Raw genomic sequence first — 23,230 nt, forward strand, 5'->3', positions numbered from 1 at the left:
TGACAGACAGATGAAAAACATAAAAAAAACATATAGCACAGGAACAACATAATGACATTAATGACCTCTTCCACCTTAGCCAAACTGTAACAAAGTTTGTAAATTCATAAGAAGAACATCCTTAAAAGAACAAGACCATATAACTCAGAAAGATCTAAAAGATCTTCTACAACTCAAAACACCACACAAAACGTGCACTTCTCAAGAATCCTTATCTCCTAGGCGCGTTACAACAAGGACCAACATTTCCAAGATCACCCTTTCAATCTAAAAAAACTCCTTAAAAATGTATGACAGACAGATGAAAAACATAAAAAAAACATATAGCACAGGAACAACATAATGACATTAATGACCTCTTCCACCTTAACCAAACTGTAACAAAGTTTGTAAATTCACAAGAAGAACATCCTTAAAAGAACAAGACCATATAACCGTATAACCCAGAAAGATCTAAAAGATCTTCTACAACTCAAAACACCACACAAAACGTGCACTTCTCAAGAATCCTTATCTCCTAGGCGCGATACAAAACAACTCTAGAGCGTTTGATTAATTCGGAGTAATATTTCTCCTTTCCTATTAATTCATTTGATTTGTTTTACTGCAACATTGTCTTGTGCTCTGTATTGTTCAGCATAATTCACTAGACATTTCTTTCCTAGTGTTGTTGGTTTGACTTCTTAAAACATAACCGTGGTAGAATTCGCTAATGAAGCATGATCAAAAGGCAATTAACTTGAATGACTTGTTAGGATGTTACAAAACAACTCTTAGAGCGTTTGATTAATTCGGAGTAATATTTCTCCTTTCCTATTAATTCATTTGATTTGTTTTGCTGCAACATTGTCTTGTGCTCTGTATTGTTCAGCATAATTCACTAGACATTTCTTTCCTAGTGTTGATGGTTTGACTTCTTAAAACATAACCGTGGTAGAATTCGCTAATGAAGCATGATCAAAAGGCAATTAACTTGAATGACTTGTTAGGATGCTTGTGTTTGCCAATTTATCACAAGGAAAATATGCAACATGTAATTACCTACTGTGCGAGTGATTTTCTATAATTTACACATTATAGAAATTAGAAATATATGATTTATGTCCAAACAAATGACACTGACAGAACTCTTTTAGCGTAGGATACATTTATGCAGGAATGGAAGCATAACGATGCTCAGAGAAGTTTTGCTATTTGCTGATTTAACTTTTCACAGGAAGTGGTGCAGAATTTGAGAACTCTATATGAGAATACTGATAGAACAATAATATGCTGACTCAATGCTAAAACAAGGAAAAGGTAGGTGTATTCACCTTTACCCATGATGGTCACAAACCACCTTTACCTTGTTTAGACTGCGAGAGTAAAGGAACTTTTCAGTCTCATTCTGGCAGGTAAACAAGGTAAGTATATTCTATTCTATTCACTCGGCCCTCCTCTACCAAGGTCTAAACCAGATAGGGTGTGTAAAGTGAACTCTCTTTTAAAAGGCACTGTGCTACTACTGTATGAGTGATTTTCTATAATTTACACATTATAGAAATTAGAAATATATAATTTGTGTCCAAACAAATGACACTGACAGAACTCTTTTAGCGTAGGATGCATTTATGCAATGTAATTACCTACTGTATGAGTGATTTTCTATAACTTACACATTATAGAAATTAGAAATATATAATTTGTGTCCAAACAAATGACACTGACAGAACTCTTTTAGCGTAGGATGCAATTATGCAGGAATGGAAGCATAACGATGCTCAGAGAAGTTTTGCTATTTGCTGATTTAACTTTTCACAGGAAGTGGTGCAGAATATGAGAACTCTATATGAGAATACTGATAGAACAATAATATGCTGACTCAAGGAAAAGGTAGGTGTATTCACCTTTACCCATGATGGTCACAAACCACCTTTACCTTGTTTAGACTGCGAGAGTAAAGGAACTTTTCAGTCTCATTCTGGCAGGATAAACAACTTAAGTATATTCTATACTATTCACTCGGCCCTCCTCTACCAAGGTCTAAACCAGATAGGGTGCGTAAAGTGAACTCTCTTTTAAAAGGCACTGTGCTATTGTGTCTTATCTACAAGCTTTCGCATAAGTAGTTGTATACCAATTTACCAATAGAATAACTGCAAAGAGTTACTTTCCTTGAAGTACTTAAGTAACTTATCAGCACACCTCGTCTCTTTTGTTTTTGCCCAGGTAAACATTCCAGGCCTATCAACAAACCTGTGAAATTATTTAATAATATAGGTAAGTAAGTACATACTCAATGCATGTAGGATAATGTTGTTACTTGGGTATCTCTCACTGATTAGGTGCTGTAAAGCAAAATAGATGGTAACTCACATAAGTAGCTCCATAGAAAAATAACAATACTTAACAAATATGTAAATGTAACAGGTAAGTATGTACAAATAAACTACATTTCCAAGCCGCCAGAAAGGTAAAAGGTGACAAAGAAGAAAAATGTTGTTACTTGGGTACCTCTCACTGATTAGTGATTAGGTGCTGTAAAGCAAAATAGATGGTAACTCACATAAGTAGATCCATAGAAAAATAACAATAACAAATATGTAAATGTAACAGGTAAGTATGTACAAATAAACTACATTTCCAAGCCGCCAGAAAGGTAAAAGGTGACAAAGAAGAAATAGCAAATACAAACCTATGAAATTATTTAATAATATAGGTAAGTACATACTCAATGCATGTAGGATTGTAGGATAATGTTGTTACTTGGGTACCTCTCACTGATTAGGTGCTGTAAAGCAAAAGAGATGGTAACTCACATAAGTAGCTCCATAGAAAAATAACAATAACAAATATGTAAATGTAACAGGTAAGTATGTACAAATAAGAAATAAACTACATTTCCAAGCCGCCAGAAAGGTAAAAGGTGACAAAGAAGAAACCCATGGCCCATGGGTAACAGACTATAACAATGATATTATTGATGAGGCTAGTATCTTATCACACAACACCCATTTTTCTGACAGCACAATATAAATTGACAGCAGAAGGGGGAAATCTATCTTATAACTTCAGTAAAATATTACTATCTCCTTCAGTAAACACAAAAGTGTGTAGGCTACGCGCTAAACTGTACCATAACATATCTATGACAGGACAATACTCAATACATCTGTTCTGTACCAGGTAGTTGGCTGCACCTAGGAATATCGAAAGTCTGGATAATTTTCCCATCAATTATCACAATGGCTTGGGTTTATCAGTAGGAATAAGGCCGCGACAATAGCAAGATAAGGAAAGCAAACAAAACCAACTAGGTAAGCAATATTCATACCAAATTTAAAGTCCCTAGCTCATACCGTTCCCGAGATATTGTTAAACTAGACCGAAAACCGCCAAAAGGCGGTAAAATGGCGCCAACCAATGCACCGATCTTAACTAAAAGTTTCGTGTCGCATCCTTGTCACATTTGACAGCTACATACCAAATTTCAAGTCGCTAGCTCTTACCGTTCTCGAGATATTTTGTTGAAGAAGGGGGAAGAAGTATCTATCTTATAACTTCAGTAAAATATTACTATCTCCGTCAGTAAACACAAAAGTATGTAGGCTACGCGCTAAACTGTACCATAACATATCTATGACAGGACAATACTCAATACATCTGTTCTGTACCAGGTAGTTGACTGCACCTAGGAATATCGAAAGTCTGGATAATTTTCCCATCAATTCTCACAATGGCTTGGGTTTATCAGTAGGAATAAGGCCGCGACAATAGCAAGATAAGGAAAGCAAACAAAACCAACTAGGTAAGCAATATAGTGAAATACGTTGACATAGCACACACCCTCGCTGGTGTAAATACTAATCTACATAGCTATAGTTTTAACATCTTCTTGATAGAATGGTTTTGCAGGGTTTATAAGTATAAGCGACCTGGAAAAGTCATGGAATCTGAAAATTGGCTAAAAAGTCATGGAAAATCGTCAAAATTTAAAGAAAACCTGGAAGAGTCATGGAATTTGCCACCCGGTCAAAAATTAAAAATGTTCAAATTAAATATCAAGTTTTTCCGAAAAATGGCCTGTGGCACATTCCCCCTCATATTCCTTGTTGTTCTGCATATTGCATATTTTATTTAAATGAAAGGGTAATCTTACAGATTTTGAGTACTTCTGCCCCCTAATTTTCTGGGAAAACTCATGGAATTTTTCTGGAAAAGTCATGGAATTTCATTCCAGGAAAAGGGTATCCATTCGTAATAAATAGGGTGGTAGAACTAGAGTGGCGCTTCATTATTTTTATTACTCATTCCCCAGTGACAACACAATTTTTTAAGTCCACCCAGTATTTGGATTAGAAAGTGTTTGATGCATTTCTGAATGCATGCGGGGGCGGGGGATATTTGTGGAATCTTTTGGATTTGTGGAAAGTGTGAAGAAAAAATAAGAAATGGCCAAAGGGACAAAAATATGAAATATGTTTCTGGAAGAGAACAACTTACAATCGTTTTCCAGTGATTTAAAAGCAGTCCAATCTGTTACAGTTTTGCAGTGTTGTTACTGATTTAAATTGGTTGTTTCAACACTTTCAGCAGGTATCAGAAGTATCTGTTTGGTTTAGTTTCAGTAATCCACTAATCCAGTAGGTATTCTACTCAAAACACCTACCTCCTTATTAGATCACCGTGCAACCAGTTAAGATGCTAATATTGAGTGTGATGTTAAAAAGAAAAAATAAGAAGAAATGGCCAAAGGGACAAAAATATGAAATATGTTTCTGCAAGAGAACAACTTACAATCGTTTTCCAGTGATTTAAAACTTTCCTTGCAGTCCAATCTGTTACAGTTTTGCAGTGTTGTTAGTGATTTAAATTGGTTGTTTCAACACTTTCAGCAGGTATCAGAAGTATCTGTTTAGTTTAGTTTCAGTAATCCAGTAGGTATTCTACTCAAAACACCTACCTCCTTATTAGATCACCGTGCAACCAGTTAAGATGCTAATATTGAGTGTGATGTTCATAGTTATAATCCAATGTTCTATTGCAGGTAACATGTGTAACAGCTATAACCAGAGTAATAGCTATCAGGATCATGAGGAGGTAAGTAACGATGCTCAGAGAAGTTTTGCTATTTGCTGATTTAACTTTTCACAGGAAGTGGTGCAGAATATGAGAACTCTATATGAGGATACTGATAGAACAATAATATGCTGACTCAATGCTAAAACAAGGAAAAGGTAGGTGTATTCACCTTTACCCATGATGGTCACAAACCACATTTAAATGAAGGGGTAATCTTACAGATTTTTGAGTACTTCTGCCCCCTAATTTTCTGGGAAAACTCATGGAATTTTTCTGGAAAAGTCATGGAATTTCATTCCAGGAAAAGGGTATAAACCCTGTTTTGTTTTTCAGATTAGCGTCAAACATTCTAGCTTGTAACAGACATTCTTATGTATCAGATTGAATTCTGATCAATTTAGATTAGGATTACATACCTACCCTAAAGTCCTGGTTTGGAAAATACAGTGGTTAGGGTCCCTCTTGAGAACAAGGACTTGAGTTGGGCACTGTTGAGTATGGTATGTAGCTGGATTGGTGCTGTGCTGAAGTAAGAAATTACCTATGTTTGGGCATATTTTACTGGCATTTACCTAATACCTGTGCCTATCAGGCCTGTATCCAGGATTTTATTAAGGGGGGCCTAAGAGTCCAAACAGTGATGTATCAGCAGGAGATTAGATTATCAAAGACAACTTCATCAAAAGCAGCTTGTAGTATAAGGGGAGAATCTGGTGGTAATAGTTATAGTAATGCACAATGCTGGGACCAAGGGGTCTAGAAGAGTGCAGAACAAGGTTCTGAGTTTCTGACACTTCTGACTGAACCTAGAACTAACCACGATTTAAACTTTAAACAGCTACACACAATGATTTGCTCTGTCTAATGCAATCTACTTGCAAGTTGGAAGATTGTTTCTTGGGGCTCATCTTGTCCATGTCATGTAGGTACTATTTAGACAGAATATTCGTCTCTCTCTAGCCCTTCTAATGTTTCAGATATGCTGTTGTCATCTAATGGCCCAACTGGAGAGGAGCATATCTTCCGCAGATTGGTTTCCCACTCTCATATCCAACTCTTATTCAACACTCAATGTACCTGTGTCCAATAACCATGTGAGGTCTAGGGATGGCATATGTTTCAGATATGCTGTTGTCATCTAATGGCCCAACTGGAGAGGAGCATATCTTCGGCAGATTGGTTTCCCACTCTCATATCCAACTCTTATTCAACACTCAATGTACCTGTGTCCAATAACCATGTGAGGTCTAGGGATGGCAAACCACCTTACAGGTATTTTGAACGTTGAGATTGCAAAACATCTATGATGGATTAAATGTCAACTGGTCTGTAACAAAGGACTCTGCACCCTTGACTTTGTATTCAATGATAAGAAAATATTAACAAATAGTACAAATACGTTTTTTCTGTGTTATAATGTTTTGCACTATGGTACAAGTGCAGAGTCATTTGTAAAAAGGCCCAGGTCCACAGTCATTTAACATCTGTCAACAAAGGACTCTGCACCCTTGACTTTGTATTCAATGATAAGAAAATATTGACAAATAGTACAAATACATTTTTTTTCTGTGTTATAATGTTTTGCACTATGGTACAAGTGCAGAGTCATTTGTAAAAAGGCCCAGGTCCACAGTCATTTAACATCTGTAGTATCAGAAGTATCTGTTTAGTTTAGTTTCAGTAATCCAGTAGGTATTCTACTCAAAACACCTACCTCCTTATTTTAGATCACCGTGCAACCAGTTAAGATGCTAATATTGAGTGTGATGTTGATATCATTCTTCCAATGACAAACTAGGTAAGTTTTAACAGAAGCAGCTTGTAGTGTAAGGGGAGAATCTGGTGGTAATAGTTATAGTAATGCACAATGCTGGGACCAAGGGGTCTAGACTCTAGAAGAGTGCAGAACAAGGTTCTGAGTTTGTGACACTTCTGACTGAACCTAGAACTAACCACGATTTAAACTTTAAACAGCTACACACAATGATTTGCTCTGCCTAATGCAGTCTACTTGTAAGTTGGAAGATTGTTTCTTGGGGCTCATCTTGTCCATGTCATGTAGGTACTATTTAGACAGAATATTCGTCTCTCTCTAGCCCTTCTCACTCGGCAGCGGTAGGCCATGGAATGGATAAAAATAAATAGTATGATAAAAATACATATATGGTAGGTACCTAATTTATCTTTCTCATAGACATCCATATGTGGTTATGAGGTGCGGCGTACCTATTTGTACATATGGATCTACAGGATTTTTTTTGTTCACTTTAGAATTTTAGATAGATCAAATTGATTTTGGTATTTTATATTTTTACGTATTTCAAATTTCAAGGGTATTTTTGTGTAATATAATTCAAACCTTACAGTTCCTATATTTATAATAATATTATTAATTTTACGATAGATAATAATTATGTATAGTTGTAAGTCGTTCTTTAGGTAGAGAATGCTCGTATTATACCTATTTATAGGTATATTTATTTTTTCAATTCTATGTGTTGTTTCTTTTACACATTGTTTAGATTAGAAAAATAGTGAGAGCAAGGTAAAAGGTCCTATGTATTTTTTGTTTGTTATTTAGGACGGCGAGCGTGAATTGACGAAGGAATTCTTACTAATTGATCTTCATACGTATAATATGTATACCCGGAAAAATAATTTGAAGGAATGTTAATTTAATTACTTATAGCATATTTTTCAGACACCACGTCCTGCTGTGTTAAATCATCTTATTTTTTAAAGCGACTTTTATTTTATTTATTTTCTTTGTACTTGTACAAATTTTAGAATTTTGTTATTCTCTATTTTCTTGTTTTCAGTTCCTGTCTTATTTTCTGTGCTTTATTTATTTTTCTTTTTTTTTCTTTTAATTTTTTTTTTTCCTTCAAGTCTTTATTTTATAGATATCTCAAAGTGGATCCTACAATTCAACAATCAACTGCCGTAATGTAACACCTCTAGAATCCTAATCTAAAATCTCGGGAATAGGGAAACAAAAATGAAATTTTAGATAAGTTTCCTTCCTCCTCGAATTATAACCCTTTTCAGAAAAATTAAAAATGTTTTAGATATCTATGAAATGAGACAAAGGTATCTCCACATTAGGTATTATTTTCTCAGCTAATTCAATTATCTGACTTACTTTTAGCATTAAAAATAAAATGTGTTCAAAATACTTAAATTACAATTACATTTTAGATTTAGAGTAAAAATAATTATTACGTAAGTTTTAATCTAATCTGTTAATTAAAGAAAAGTTACTCATTTTGTTTTTCTATAAAAATGAATTCATTGACTTGTTTTGCTCATGTTTTCTTACCTCTTATATCTACTACAATATTTTGTTGTGTGTTTGTAGTGTCAGTTGGCAGTTTGTAGGAAGAATTCTGGTGGAGAACAAAGAGAAGTGTGTCCTCCTACCTTGGCTTGATAGAAATTGAATCTGATTAACACGACTTTCGGTGACCGTACAAATACAAGGTAGATAAAAAATAACCTCGTACCAGTTGTAAATTTATTAAAACTACTCCCATATAAAGTTCACCCTCTAAGGCTAAGGAATCCATACTTCGTTTCCCTAAAATTTCAGTTCTATAACAGCTTATATTTATGTCGTCTTAAAAAGTAATAACCTCGTACCAGTTGTAAATTTTTTAAAACTACTCCCATATAAAGTTCACCCTCTAAGGCTAAGGAATCCATACTTCGTTTCCCTAAAATTTCAGTTCTATAACAGCTTATATTTATGTCGTCTTAAACAACGTGTTAAATGTCATAAATTAAACTTGATAAAACTTCTCACTGACTTAGAAAAAGCTTTTGATATCCAGAAAACTTGTTATAACTCAGGATATCTAAGATTCCAAGTTTTATCATGAATGTAAAACTTGGAAGATATTTTCTTCTTTTTCCTATCGAATTGTTGTGAAATATTATCTAGTTTCGTTCATAATTTCATTATACATTCTGGAAAACAATATTTCATTTTCAAACATAACAGCATTAGTTCTTTCACAAAAGTTTGCACAAGAAAAGTGTTTCCACTAGGGGAAAGAGAACCTTGTTGCAGATTGCAGAACTATTACGTTTTCCTCTGCAGCCAACACAAAACCTTTATTATTATTATTTTTTTTTCAAACTTTTTCAAAAAGAATCATTAAAAATTCATTTCTCTTGGTTCTTCTTTTACAATCTAAGCTACCGGCAGCTAAAGTTTGTATTCTTCTGAACTTCAGAGGAATTTTTTTACTAAGTAGGTATACATTTTGCCAGGCCAAAATACAAATCTTTTCTATGGTTATTTTCCCGTAGTTATCTACGCTTTATTAAAAGTAGTGGTGTCAAAAAGGCAAATTTAAATGTTTCCAATTTTATTGTCCAAAGGTAATCACAATTTGAAGATCGATGGAAAACCCATTTCGACTTGTTTTCAGTCCAGGCGAGGGAGAATCTTTGGGTTGAAAATGGACAATTTCAGTTTTACATTCTGTGCTGTATTCGACTGAATTATATTCAGCTTGGGAAGGAATATTTTGGAAATGGTCTACACTGTGTTCCATCCCTGCAACATCTGGAAGTCCGGACTTGCTGTGCTAGCTTTGCCTCTGGGAGCGTTCACTATATTGGCATCCAGATAGTCACAAGCATTGCCACATTCCTCGCAGAAGCAGATGGGATGCAGAGCCAGCTGTGTTTCCAAGAAGTCGGATAGGTAATTGCCTGCCACCTCATGGTCCAGCTTTATCTTCCCTCGTAACATTCGGCTTGAGTTCTTTCGGAGACCCTCCTGAAATGGACACGGTACTTATACTGATAGATTCTGACGTGACTTTGTGAAGATTCATCTTGAAAAGAAGGACACCAGTAACGGAAATTGTGTTTTTTGTTGGCTTTGGATTCGAATCAAACGAGTTTGCTGTATAACTATCTCTTGTCTAGAGGAAAGAGGCCCAATTTTTGTCTCAATTACAACCCCACCTAGTGCAGTTACCTTCCATTATTTGTATTATTTTTATTGGTTTGATTGTGAACAGTAAGTTACTGGTGTTCTTCTTTTCACGGAAATTATGTTTTTGTTGGCTTTGGATTCGAATCAAACGAGTTTACTGTATAACTATCTCTTATCTAGAGGAAAGAGGCCCAATTTTTGTCTCAATTACAACCCCACCTAGTGCAGTTACCTTCCATTATTTGTATTATTTTTATTGGTTTACAGCAAGCTCATGACACCCAAAAAAATCATTTGATCGTCACAGACTCACAGATCACAGTCGACCCATTTGTGGAACGACTTGAGATTTGATTATGATGACGTACATTCTAAGTTATTTGGTCACCCGTATTGAACCAATAAGAAATATCGAGTTTTTAGACTTTGTAGTACCTGTACCTACTAGTCTATACACAAAAAGGATGGGTTAGTGTTAAGCTTCTACAAATCTACCTGTACCTACTTCCATCTATAGGTACTACTGCTAATAGACCGGTGAATTGGGGGTATAGGACTTTTTGTGGAGGTAGAACCTTGAAAGTAGGAAGTATTTAACCTATTATAAGTACCTAGCAATAAGAATTCCATTTCTAGCCGTTTTTAGTACCAAGCGATATGAATAAACAAACAACTCCTCTTGCTTGGCTCTTTCAGAAATTAAAATTTCAGAAGAAAATAACCGTTGCATCTATGTATGTATGTATGTACCTACATAGCTGGCTAGGTAGTGTCGACTCCGACTGTAGGGTAGGGTTTAGATCTGGATTTGTTAAGGGCAAAAACCGTGGAATGGTCTCCCTTCTGGACTAAGTCTTTAGTTTGAGTATTTGACAATATTCAATAGAGCTCAGTGGTTTACATTTAAACTTTAATACCTACTTGCCTAAAGTTGACTTTACCCTAGCAGTAGTAACAAGCCAAACTTGTTCATTTCAAGAATAGAATTTCACACCTCAACTGGGATTTAAACCCGCAATCCTCTGATTGAAACTACCGAACCACCATGGCAGATTTAATCTTACCCCACTCCACTGACGAGGCCAAGTACAGTTGTAGAATAGAAGGGGAGAGAGAGGCGAAAACTTGAAACCAAAAGTTTCTCCCATTGTTTTGAAGAATAAACTAGAAAACTTGCTGGACGAATGAGAAAGGGTGGAATAAAAATAGAATGGGAAGAAGGGAAGAAAAGGGATAGGAAAGAAGGGAAGAAAAATCTGGTGTGAACATCACACGACTTTCCTTATCCTATTGAATGATGCTTCTTTGCGTGTTCTTTTACCCGAACTTATACAATAGGTATCTCTAAGTCGGTATAGCTGAAAACCTCCAAAAAACGGTCGAAATCTGTCCAAAAGCGGTCAAAATACCACCAAGCGCAGAACCTATCTCAACCAAACGTTTTGTGTTGCATCCTTGTCACATTTGTGAATTGCATACCAAATTTCATGTCTCTAGCTCATACCGTTCCCGAGATATTGTTAAATTACACCGAAAACCGCCAAAAAGCGGTAAAATGCTTCCAAGCGTTGCATCGGCCGTACTTACATAGAGAGTTTCCTCGATGCACTGCAGATAAAGTTTATCATACTGGGCACACTCGATACAAGAGTCGCAAGGGTTACACTTGGCGTAGGCTTGAATCACAAAGTCCATTATATCTTTGACTACCACGTCCTTGTAGAAGGGATCACCCTGGGCTTGAGCGTACCGGGCGTTCAGATAGTAGCAGAACAGCTTCACAGTCGACCTATTTGTGGAACGACTTGAGATTTGATTATGATGACGTACATTCTAAGTTATTTGGTCACCCGTATTGACTACACGTACTTACATAGAGAGTTTCCTCGATGCACTGCAGATAAAGTTTATCATACTGGGCACACTCGATACAAGAGTCACAAGGGTTACACTTGGCGTAGGCTTGAATCACAAAATCCATTATATCTTTGACTACCACGTCCTTGTAGAAGGGATCACCCTGGGCTTGAGCGTACCGGGCGTTCAGATAGTAGCAGAACAGCTGTGAAATGATAACCAGAGTTCATTGACCCGTCACGTCATCTTTTGAGGAAAAGGACACTAAAACTAAACAATTCCATTCTATGTGTGTAGGACCTACATTGTAGATAGCTTTGGAACATTTTAAGTAATTTTTAGATAATGTAAGGGGACTTTAATTATTATGTCCTACTTTAACTAAAATTTAAATAAAGCATTGTACCCAACAGCCTTAGATTCTAGTACCCAACAATAAAAAAAATTTCATATGTACTCACATCGAATTTATACTTGGTACAGGCCGAGATCTCCCATCCATTGAGCCACTGGAATTTACTCGACGCCAACAACAAACATGGAACATTTTAAGTAATTTTTCGATAATGTAAGGGGACTTTAATTATTATGTCCTACTTTAACTAAAATTTAAATAAAGCATTTTACCCAACAGCCTTAGATTCTAGTACCCAACAATAAAAAAAAGTTCATGTTTTAGGTCCTGTACATGACTCTCAATCCGGAGGTGCTGAGTTCGAATCCCAGCCAGGGCGAAATTGTTCTAACCAGACCTTTCCGTTCTTGGATAGGCATGGATGGTAAAAGAATGCGCCTTGAAATAATGCGAAAGCGGTATCGAGGTACAATCTTTAAAAGAAAGGTCCTGTACATGAAATAAGTTCATGTTTCAGGTCCTAGGACCTAGGTCCTAGAACATAAATTAATTTAATTGATAACTATGTACTCACATCGAATTTATACTTGGTACAGGCCGAGATCTCCCATCCATTGAGCCACTGGAATTTACTCGACGCCAACAACAAACTCAGGATCAACTTCATGGTCACCATAGCAACTTCTATTCCAGATGTTCCAGGTTCGATCCGTCCTTAGTAGTGGTTGCTGATGATATGAAAGAGTTTTCTCTTTACAGCCTACAGCCAACGGGGGCTATCTCAGGTGCATATCAAATGACGTTTTCAGAACATGAGATTTAAGATTATTTTGTTGAGTTGTAGGTGTCGGTAGTTGCTGGACTTGTAATCTTAGGATATTGATAGTCGATATTTTACTTTGATACGGAACTTGTATGTTGTAGATTAGATAGCACTTAACTTCAAGTATCGAGTGAGTGCTGAGCGGAAATTTATGCTCTCTCACAGTTTGCTTCGGATTTCACTGTAGCTTTGTATCTCGTCACTCCGAAATAAACTTCTTTATGGCTGAGACTTTGAATTGAGTTTAGTTGAGCTGAATTTAATTTGCTAAATTTTGATCCTTTTTAACCCAACCAATCAGCTCATCTAATCCAATCAGTCTAATCTCAGATTGTGGCCCCGGCCGTTAATTTCATCATTATTTTAATACAACTTTGTCGTTGCATCTATTCCTCTCTGTCATTTCTTCAGTACACCATAGGATTTTGCAGAAAATTCCTCATATTTTTCTTTCTATTAGAACTTTCGTCCTCAGGAGTTTTACCTTGTTCAAGATTAACACGCAAATGCCTTCAAACCAACCAATCAGCTCATCTAATCCAATCAGTCTAATCTCAGATTGTGGCCCCGGCCGTTAATTTCATCATTGTCGTTGCATCTATTCCTCTCTGTCATTTCTTCAGTACACCATAGGATTTTTCAGAAAATTCCTCATATTTTTCTTTCTATTAGAACTTTCGTCCTCAGGAGTTTTACCTTGTTCAAGATTAACACGCAAATGCCTTCAATGCCCTTTGAGAACCTGGTTCCTTTCACGATAGAGCTGAAAGCTGAAAAGCTTTCGCCTTTGTACGTCATAAGTCAATTTCTCATTATAAAAATTTCCGATAAGTTACTCCTGCTTTCGACAGGAATGTATTTTCAAGGGACGCCCTGTTGTATTGAGAACCTACGTACAAGTATGTTTACTTCAGAGATTTCCTGTCAAGCTGAAACACAGCACTTATACAAAATACTAGCTGAATTCCGTCGCTTCGCTCCGGAATCCCGCTAGTTCATCCCGAGGCATGGCCAAACTTGTGGAAAAGGCATGGCCTTTTCCTACCTATAACCTACATTATTGGATTGAAAACTGAATGAAAACGAAGGAAAAACATAGAATAAGTAGTGGAAAATTTCTTGTATTGATTGAAAGTTGAAAGCCTCTTTTTTTTTCTGAGAATCAAACAGGTAGGTTTAAGTATTTTACAGCAATCTTCTATACGAGATTTTCATTTACCTACGATTTTAAAATCAGTGAGTTTGCTGGGATGTTGATTGTTGATATATGAAACAACCTGTATACTCCTGATAGCTACATAACATAATAAAGGGACTTATCAGTCTCATTCTGACAGTGTAAACTTCATCTACCTATAACCTACATTATTGGATTGAAAACTGAATGAAAACGAAGGAAAAACATAGAAAAAGCAGTGGAAAATTTCTTGTATTGATTGAAAGTTGAAAGCCTCTTTTTTTCTGAGAATCAAACAGGTAGGTTTAGATATTTTACAGCAATCTTCTATAGGTATGAGATTTTCATTTACCTACGATTTTAAAATCAGTGAGTTTGCTGGGATGTTGATTGCTGATATATGAAACAACCTGTATACTCCTGATAGCTACATAACATAATAAAGGGACTTATCAGTCTCATTCTGACAGTGTAAACTTCATAGGCATCAGTAGGTAATGCCTCGATGGGAAAATTAAAACTAAACAATGTTGCACTCAGCATACAGAAATTATTTCGTAGTTTTTTTACGAAAGAACCCCATTCGAAACCTGTGCAATGTAACCTGCTTTTCCTGATAATTTTATCCCCTATTCCTTCTAGGTACAACGGCCCTTTAGCCCTTATCACACGGAGCGACCATTCATTTCCCCATTACCCACCTTCCCTCCACAATCTTAACATTGATGACGTCAGAGACAAACGTCGAGTGATGGCAATATCTTCTCTTTTATTACATCGAACTCCCGACTACCCGTCTAGGAGGCTGCGTTCCCGCACCATTGATATGTGTCAACTGAAGTAAGTGAAGATCCCTGTTTCGTATTTATTCAATTAGATTTGCCAGCCCTTTTCTTTCTTTTCCCTCCCACTTCCCTCGCTGTTGTTTTCCCCATGGTACAGGGAAGTAGGGAAGTTTCCTATGAATTCAATGTGGGAGTACCTATACCTGTATGTTTTGAAGGGTGATTTTGGGGAGAAAGAGGGCTTGACAGGAAGAGCATTTCGGTAAGGGAGGGAAGACTGATGGGCTTTTCGTAGATTGAAAGGTTTTTGAAGGTGGGAGTTGGAAGAGAAAGAACCTGCACCTACGCGTATCTATAGGTACTGGGAGCAGTTTTATTGAAGGTTTTCATTAGGGATCCAATCCACGACTTTCTGACGTGGGATGTAGGTTAGATACCCACCTTATTCTTACTCGTATATCAGTACCTTATCCTTGTCACATTTGACAGCTACATACCAAATTTCAAGTCTCTAGCTCTTATCGTTCTCGAGATATTTTGTTTACAGACAGACACACACACATGGAACAATGGCTGAAACTTTGCATTTAGGCTCTAGGGACTTCAAAACGTATTTTGGCCCTAAAAACTGACCATCGAAAATTTGACCCGATTAGGTACATTACTTTCCTTCCTATAGGATAAGGAAAGTAAAAAGGGAAAGGAGAGGATGTCTCGATGGGAAAATTAAAACTAAACAATGTTGCACTCAGCATACAGAAATTATTTCGTAGTTTTTTTACGAAAGAACCCCATTCGAAACCTGTGCAATGTAACCTGCTTTTCCTGATAATTTTATCCCCTATTCCTTCTAGGTACAACGGCCCTTTAGCCCTTATCACACGGAGCGACCATTCATTTCCCCATTACCCACCTTCCGTCCACAGTCCTAACATTGATGACGTCAGAGACAAACGTCGAGTGATGGCAATATCTCCTCTTTTATTACATCGAACTCCCGACTACCCGTCTAGGCTCCACAATCTTAACATTGATGACGTCAGAGACAAACGTCGAGTGATGGCAATATCTTCTCTTTTATTACATCGAACTCCCGACTACCCGTCTAGGAGGCTGCGTTCCCGCACCATTGATATGTGTCAACTGAAGTAAGTGAAGATCCCTGTTTCGTATTTATTCAATTAGATTTGCCAGCCCTTTTCTTTCTTTTCCCTCCCACTTCCCTCGCTGTTGTTTTCCCCATGGTACAGGGAAGTAGGGAAGTTTCCTATGAATTCAATGTGGGAGTACCTATACCTGTATGTTTTGAAGGGTGATTTTGGGGAGAAAGAGGGCTTGACAGGAAGAGCATTTCGGTAAGGGAGGGAAGACTGATGGGCTTTTCGTAGATTGAAAGGTTTTTGAAGGTGGGAGTTGGAAGAGAAAGAACCTGCACCTACGCGTATCTATACTGGGAGCAGTTTTATGGACGGTTTTCATTAGGGATCCAATCCACGACTTTCTGACGTGGGATGTAGGTTAGATACCCACCTTATTCTTACTCGTATATCAGTACCTTGAACTTTCTGTAGCTTTGAAGAACATGAAGCAGCGTCTAACTATGGTCGAATAAATCAACAATGGCGGTTTTCATTAGGGATCCAATCCACGACTTTCTGACCTGGGATGTAGGTTAGATACGCACCTTAATCTTACTCGTATATCAGTACCTTGAACTTTCTGTAGCTTTGAAGAACATGAAGCAGCGTCTAACTATGGTCGAATAAATCAACAATGGCCGAAACCTGTTATGCTATGTGCGTTGGTTTTTACAAGCTAGCCCAATCAACTAAAATGCGTCAGTTCGTCGAAATTCGTGTAAATTGACTCTTTACTTACCACTAGGTAGGTACTCCACTCTTTACACACCACTCCACTGCGATCAAAATATATATCAACACTGCCTATGTTGAAGCAAACTTCCTCTGCTCTCCATTGAACTAGGCAGGAGGCAGGTATCGGGTTGTGGGTATAAATCTCAAATGGCCACCCTATCCCCTACTTACCCATGTATCTTAATTAATAGAAACCATTGCCGTCGGCCAGGTATAGGCTTTCAGCAAGAAATTAACTTTGTTAAAGAAAAAGATGAGAATAGGTACTTGTGCAAAGTTTTCAACTGGAGAGGTAAAGTTTTTCTCTTCAGCTTTTTGGAGAAGTTTAAAATGTTGAGGAGGGCCCAAAATGAAAATCCGTCGCTCTTCAATGAATTAAGAAGAGTTGAAATTGTTTGGAATAATTGGACCAATAAGAAATATCGAGTTTTTAGACTTTGTAGTACCTGTACCTACCTGGTCTATAAGGATGGGTTAGTGTTAAGCTTCTACAAATCTACCTGTACCTACTTCCATCTATAGGTACTACTGCTGATAGACCGGTGAATTGGGGGTAGGACTTTTTGTGGAGGTAGAATCTTGAAAGTAGGAAGTATCTAACCTATTATAAGTAGCAATAAGAATTCCATTTCTAGCCGTTTTAACCACCTAGTACCAAGCGATATGAATAAACAAACAACTCCTCTTGTTGGCTCTTTCAGAAATTAAAATTTCAGAAGAAAATAACCGTTGCATCTATGTATGTATGTACCTACATAGCTGGCTAGGTAGTGTCGACTCCGACTGTAGGGTAGGGTTTAGATCTGGATTTGTTAAGGGCAAAAACCGTGGAATGGTCTCCCTTCTGGCTTCTGGACTAAGTCTTTAGTTTGAGTATTTGTCAATATTCAATAGAGCTCAGTGGTTTACATTTAAACTTTAATACTTGCCTAAAGTCGACTTTACCCTAGCAGTAGTAACAAGCCAAACTTGCTCATTTCGAGAATAGAATTTCATACCTCAACTGGGATTTAAACCCGCGATCCCCTGATCACGAGGCTGTAGATTAAACACCGAACCACCATGGCAGGCCTAATCTTACCCCACTCCACTGACGAGGCCAAGTACAGTTGTAGAATAGAAGGGGAGAGAGAAGCGAAAACTTGAAACCAAAAGTTTCTCCCATTGTTTTGAAGAATAAACTAGAAAACTTGCTGGACGAATGAGAAAGGGTGGAATAAAAATAGAATGGGAAGAAGGGAAGAAAAGGGATAGGAAAGAAGGGAAGAAAAATCTGGTGTGAACATCACACGACTTTCCTTATCCTATTGAATGATGCTTCTTTGCGTGTTCTTTTACCCGAACTTATACAATAGGTATCTCTAAGTCGGTATAGCTGAAAACCTCCAAAAAACGGTCGAAATCTGTCCAAAAGCGGTCAAAATACCACCAAGCGCAGAACCTATCTCAACCAAACGTTTTGTGTTGCATCCTTGTCACATTTGTGAATTGCATACCAAATTTCAAGTCTCTAGCTCATACCGTTCCCGAGATATTGTTAAATTACACCGAAAACCGCCAAAAAGCGGTAAAATGCTTCAGAGAAAGGGTGGAATGAAAATAGAATCGGAAGAAGGGAAGAAAAGGGATAGGAAAGAAGGGAAGAAAAATCTGGTGTGAACATCACACGACTTTCCTTATCCTATTGAATGATGCCTTCTGGACTAAGTCTTTAGTTTGAGTATTTGTCAATATTCAATAGAGCTCAGTGGTTTACATTTAAACTTTAATACTTGCCTAAAGTCGACTTTACCCTAGCAGTAGTAACAAGCCAAACTTGCTCATTTCGAGAATAGAATTTCATACCTCAACTGGGATTTAAACCCGCGATCCCCTGATCACGAGGCTGTAGATTAAACACCGAACCACCATGGCAGGCCTAATCTTACCCCACTCCACTGACGAGGCCAAGTACAGTTGTAGAATAGAAGGGGAGAGAGAAGCGAAAACTTGAAACCAAAAGTTTCTCCCATTGTTTTGAAGAATAAACTAGAAAACTTGCTGGACGAATGAGAAAGGGTGGAATAAAAATAGAATGGGAAGAAGGGAAGAAAAGGGATAGGAAAGAAGGGAAGAAAAATCTGGTGTGAACATCACACGACTTTCCTTATCCTATTGAATGATGCTTATTTGCGTGTTCTTTTACCCCAACTTATACAATATCTCTAAGTCGGTATAGCTGAAAACCTCCAAAAAACGGTCGAAATCTGTCCAAAAGCGGTCAAAATACCACCAAGCGCAGAACCTACTGTTGGATTTTAAGTTTTGACCGACCATTATAAGAGGGGGGCTTTCGAAGTCGACCGGACTTTATTACATTTCATACGATATCCTTGTCACATTTGACAGCTACATACCAAATTTCAAGTCTCTAGCTCTTATCGTTCTCGAGATATTTTGTTTACAGTCGCATCCTTGTCACATTTGACAGCTACATACCAAATTTCAAGTCTCTGGCTCTTATCGTTCTCGAGATATTTTGTTTACAGACAGACACACACATGGATCAAATGATCAATGGCTGAAACTTTGGATTTAGGCTCTAGGGACTTCAAAACGTGTTTTGGCACTAAAAACTGACCATCGAAAATTTGACCCGATTAGACACACATGGACCAATGGCTGAAACTTTGGATTTAGGCTCTAGGGACTTCAAAACGTATTTTGGCTCTAAAAACTGACCATCGAAAATTTGACCCGATTAGGTACATTACTTTCCTTCCTATAGGATAAGGAAAGTAAAAAGGGAAAGGAGAGGACGTTTTTCCCAAACACCAGATTGCAAGACTGTGGTGATGGGCGAAAATTTTCTTGCCTGGGAATATGGCGTGTGACTTTGTTTTTCTTTGTAGGAAAAAGAAAGGAAGGAACTTAGGAACAGCTGGAAAAAGAGAAGAGGAAAAGAGAAAGTACAATTCTCTGGTAATTATAGTCATTTTGCTTTAGACTTTGTAGAGGAATTCTCTCATTTTAGATGTATCTCTGATATTATTACTATTTTTATGAATACTCGTGAAGTTATTTAATTAATCCTACCTAATACCTACAGGTCAAGTGTGAACGGGCCTATTGGGAAAATTTCAGCGAATTTGGCTGTCAGCTAATTCGGAATTATTGACCTATTTCGCAAATTTTACCCCTGTATATACTGTTCATTATTCAAGCCTAGGGCCATTGACACCCTTCATCTACAGTGCAAAAGGAACTCTGAAACTTCATGTCGTTTCATCTCCCTATCAGTGATTAGGTTCATTGACCTCTCCTTTGATATCAAGTAGTATCCGTTTGCTGATAGTGACATAGTGTCTCAGAACATCGCACTTCCGGATAACCTCATTACTCATTACACATGTTTGCATAAGGGTGACATTTGTGACAGCTATGCAAAGCTGGACCCATCCTTTAGGGCTGAAAGCCTCTGAGTGGGCTTTTTGTGCACAAGTTTCCGTATTTTAAGAACTCAATAATCTCAATCAAAAATGGCAACCCGTACCTACCCCCCTCAAGCTTCTAGCAAGCTTTTTGCTTAGTAACTTGTATTGCAATTTGTCTTGTACCTATATCTTTCCCTTCAAAGCTCTCCCTTCTGATGTTTTCTTCCCTCGTTTTCCCCCTCTTATCCTTTTTTACTCTCTCTCTCTCTCTCCCTTTATCCCCTCCCTGACTTCCCTCATCACCTCTCTTCTGCATTCCTTCCCTCGCCTGTTTTCCCCCCACTTTTGTATATCTTTCCCTTCAAAGCTCTCCTTTCTGCTGTTTCATTCCCCCTCTCTCGCTTTTCTCCCCTCTCTTCTACTTTTCATCTCTCTTCTACAACCCTTCCCTGTTTTTCCTTCCTCTTTTGCTTTCTATGTTGACTTATGCTTTTTATAAACAAAACCAATTAATATGAGACATATAATATGAGGCGTATTTGAGTTTAGATGGGGTTGCGTCTCCATATCATTAAAATATGGGTATTAGCCCATCATGTGATGGTTGTATTGAAGGAGGATACTGTTTCAGCCTTTTGTAGCTTGTAGCCTTTAGAACCTCTGCATAGAAATAGAAGTGCCTTCTGGGGCGATTTTGTTTCTTGTTACAGATATCCTTGGGAACCAGGATTCCAGGGTACCTATACATAATTATAGGCATTCAATGGTTGCAGAATTCTTCAGAATATTCAGAGCTTTATACGGGATTATCGTGAAAACCCCGTAAAATAAAGACTCTTGTGATGAGGAAAAATATGACAGATGCCCCATGTGGCTGTCTGTTCTAACCAGGAAAGTGAAAGTATAGGCACCTTATACCTACTGGGGCGATTTTGTTTCTTGTTACAGATATCCTTGGGAACCAGGATTCCAGGGTATACATAATTATAGGCATTCAATGGTTGCAGAATTCCTCAGAATATTCAGAGCTTTATACGGGATTATCGTGAAAAACCCGTAAAGTAAAGACTCTTGTGATGAGGAAAAATATGACAGATGCCCCATGTGGCTGTCTGTTCTAACCAGGAAAGTGAAAGTATAGGCACCTTATGGTATCCTCGGTCGTATAAGTTTTGAACAGTTATAAAATCCATAATTCCGCCCAAACTTTCATAGATTAGATCGTCAAGCAAGTTTCGTCCCTTTACAGTGAAAGTTTTTTTTTCTGTTGGATTTTAAGTTTTGACCGACCATTATAAGAGGGGGGCTTTCGAAGTCGACCGGACTTTATTACATTTCATACGAATTGAACAACTCTGAAAGGGTTATTTGAAATTATTCATTTTAGGAAAAAAAGAAAAAGGTTCATTAAAATTTTACGTTAACTTGGTTCGGGGGGAGAGAGGGATGAAGACTGAACTTTTTTTATCCCAACTTTGTTTTTCCTAGTTTGACTAAAGTTTGTAAATATTATTTTTTGCTCGGGTCATTTGACATTTTGACATAACACAATTATCCCAACTTTGTTTTTCCTAGTTTGACTAAAGTTTGTAAATATTATTTTTTGCTCGGGTCATTTGACATTTTGACATAACACAATTATTTTAAGGACAATCTAACTTTATTTTATTCGTGAAAAAAGTGAAAAAACTCATTACACATTCATGAGCATGTATAGTTTAGAAGTGGTAGGCCGAAACAGGTAAAAAGCTCCTTGATAAGTTTACGTATTTTATAATCCACTAGTGGTTGACCCGTCCTTTGTACGGGACCACCACACACACACAAATACACTCCCCCCCCACACACCACACCCATCACACACATCTTTTGAAATGCATGGAAAGATTTTGTGTCAACGAACCAATAATTCAACCCCTATGATTGAAGTTGAACTTTTACAATACTATGATTACTATCTACTTTATGTTCCTATTTGTATACTGACAGACTGACACACATTAAAACAGGTAAAAAGCTCCTTGATAAGTTTACGTATTTTATAATCCATTTTGAAATGCATGGAGAGATTTTGTGTCAACGAACCAATAACTCAGCCCCTATGATTGAAGTTGAACTTTTACAATACTATGATTACTATCTACTTTATGTTCCTATTTGTATACTGACAGACTGACACACATTCCCACTAAACGAGTAGATATTTTATTGTTAGCTATTTCGTGGTCACACGCTAAATTTCATGTTGGGCTCATAAAATGGTGATGACTTTTCTGATTGAGATTTAATAGACAGAACAAAAGTGTTTCTAACATGTTAGTAGTCCGATTTAAAAATCCTTTAAATGGTGAACAACACAAGTTTGTGGTGAAAGCATATTATTGCTTTCACTGCAAACTACATAAATATATTACAAATTACACATTAGGTATTTTCAAAAGCACCTTTGTCAGCCTAAGTTAGCTTGGTTGGTATCGCGTTTACCTTGTAAGCGCTCTTAGGCCTCGGGGTGGATTCCGCCCGGGGGGGGATTTTATCCAGAACCGATATTGTTCGTTCTCGGAAGCTCGGAACAGCTGGCTTTCTCCTATCCTGTCTTCTTTCTCTCTTCGATTTCGGGCCGATAAGGCCTTAGCAGTTACAGTTCCCTCTATATCAAATTTCTTTAAAAAAAAGCACCGTACAACGTACATGGCACCAAAAGCACAAAGAACCGTACGTTTAAAATATTTTAACGAAAAATCATGGTACGTTTCAGAGTTCGCGGTGGACCAATACATCCATAACGGATTTACCTACCATTGGCGGATATTGAGGAAGTCTTCCGTCAATAAAGATCACGATTCATAAGTATCAATCAAAGATACGCGGTACCGTCGCATGTGATGAGAACTGGTATACTCACATGGTCCCTGTGTATCTCTACTACAGTCAGTC

The 23,230-nt window shown here is 37.4% G+C and overlaps 1 protein-coding gene and 1 long non-coding RNA gene across 2 annotated transcripts; one reads left to right on the forward strand and one right to left on the reverse strand.

The window, feature by feature from the left end:
- Positions 1-9,348: 9,348 nt before the first annotated feature.
- Positions 9,349-13,013, reverse strand: LOC103518002. The gene is made up of 3 exons (XM_008483053.3): positions 12,796-13,013; positions 11,883-12,071; positions 9,349-9,847 (listed from the first exon to the last, which is right to left on the reverse strand). Exons 1-3 carry the CDS (start codon positions 12,895-12,897, stop codon positions 9,605-9,607), a joined length of 534 nt encoding a protein of 177 aa, XP_008481275.1. The 5' UTR covers positions 12,898-13,013; the 3' UTR covers positions 9,349-9,604.
- A 3,021-nt stretch (positions 13,014-16,034) lies between these two features.
- Positions 16,035-23,230, forward strand: LOC113471051. Its single transcript, XR_003393897.1, has 2 exons — positions 16,035-16,154; positions 23,052-23,230. It is a non-coding gene; the product is annotated as an uncharacterized LOC113471051 (long non-coding RNA).

Source organism: Diaphorina citri, unplaced genomic scaffold (genome assembly GCF_000475195.1).
Source record: "Diaphorina citri unplaced genomic scaffold, Diaci psyllid genome assembly version 1.1 scaffold2036, whole genome shotgun sequence".
Lineage (NCBI taxonomy): Eukaryota > Metazoa > Arthropoda > Insecta > Hemiptera > Psyllidae > Diaphorina > Diaphorina citri.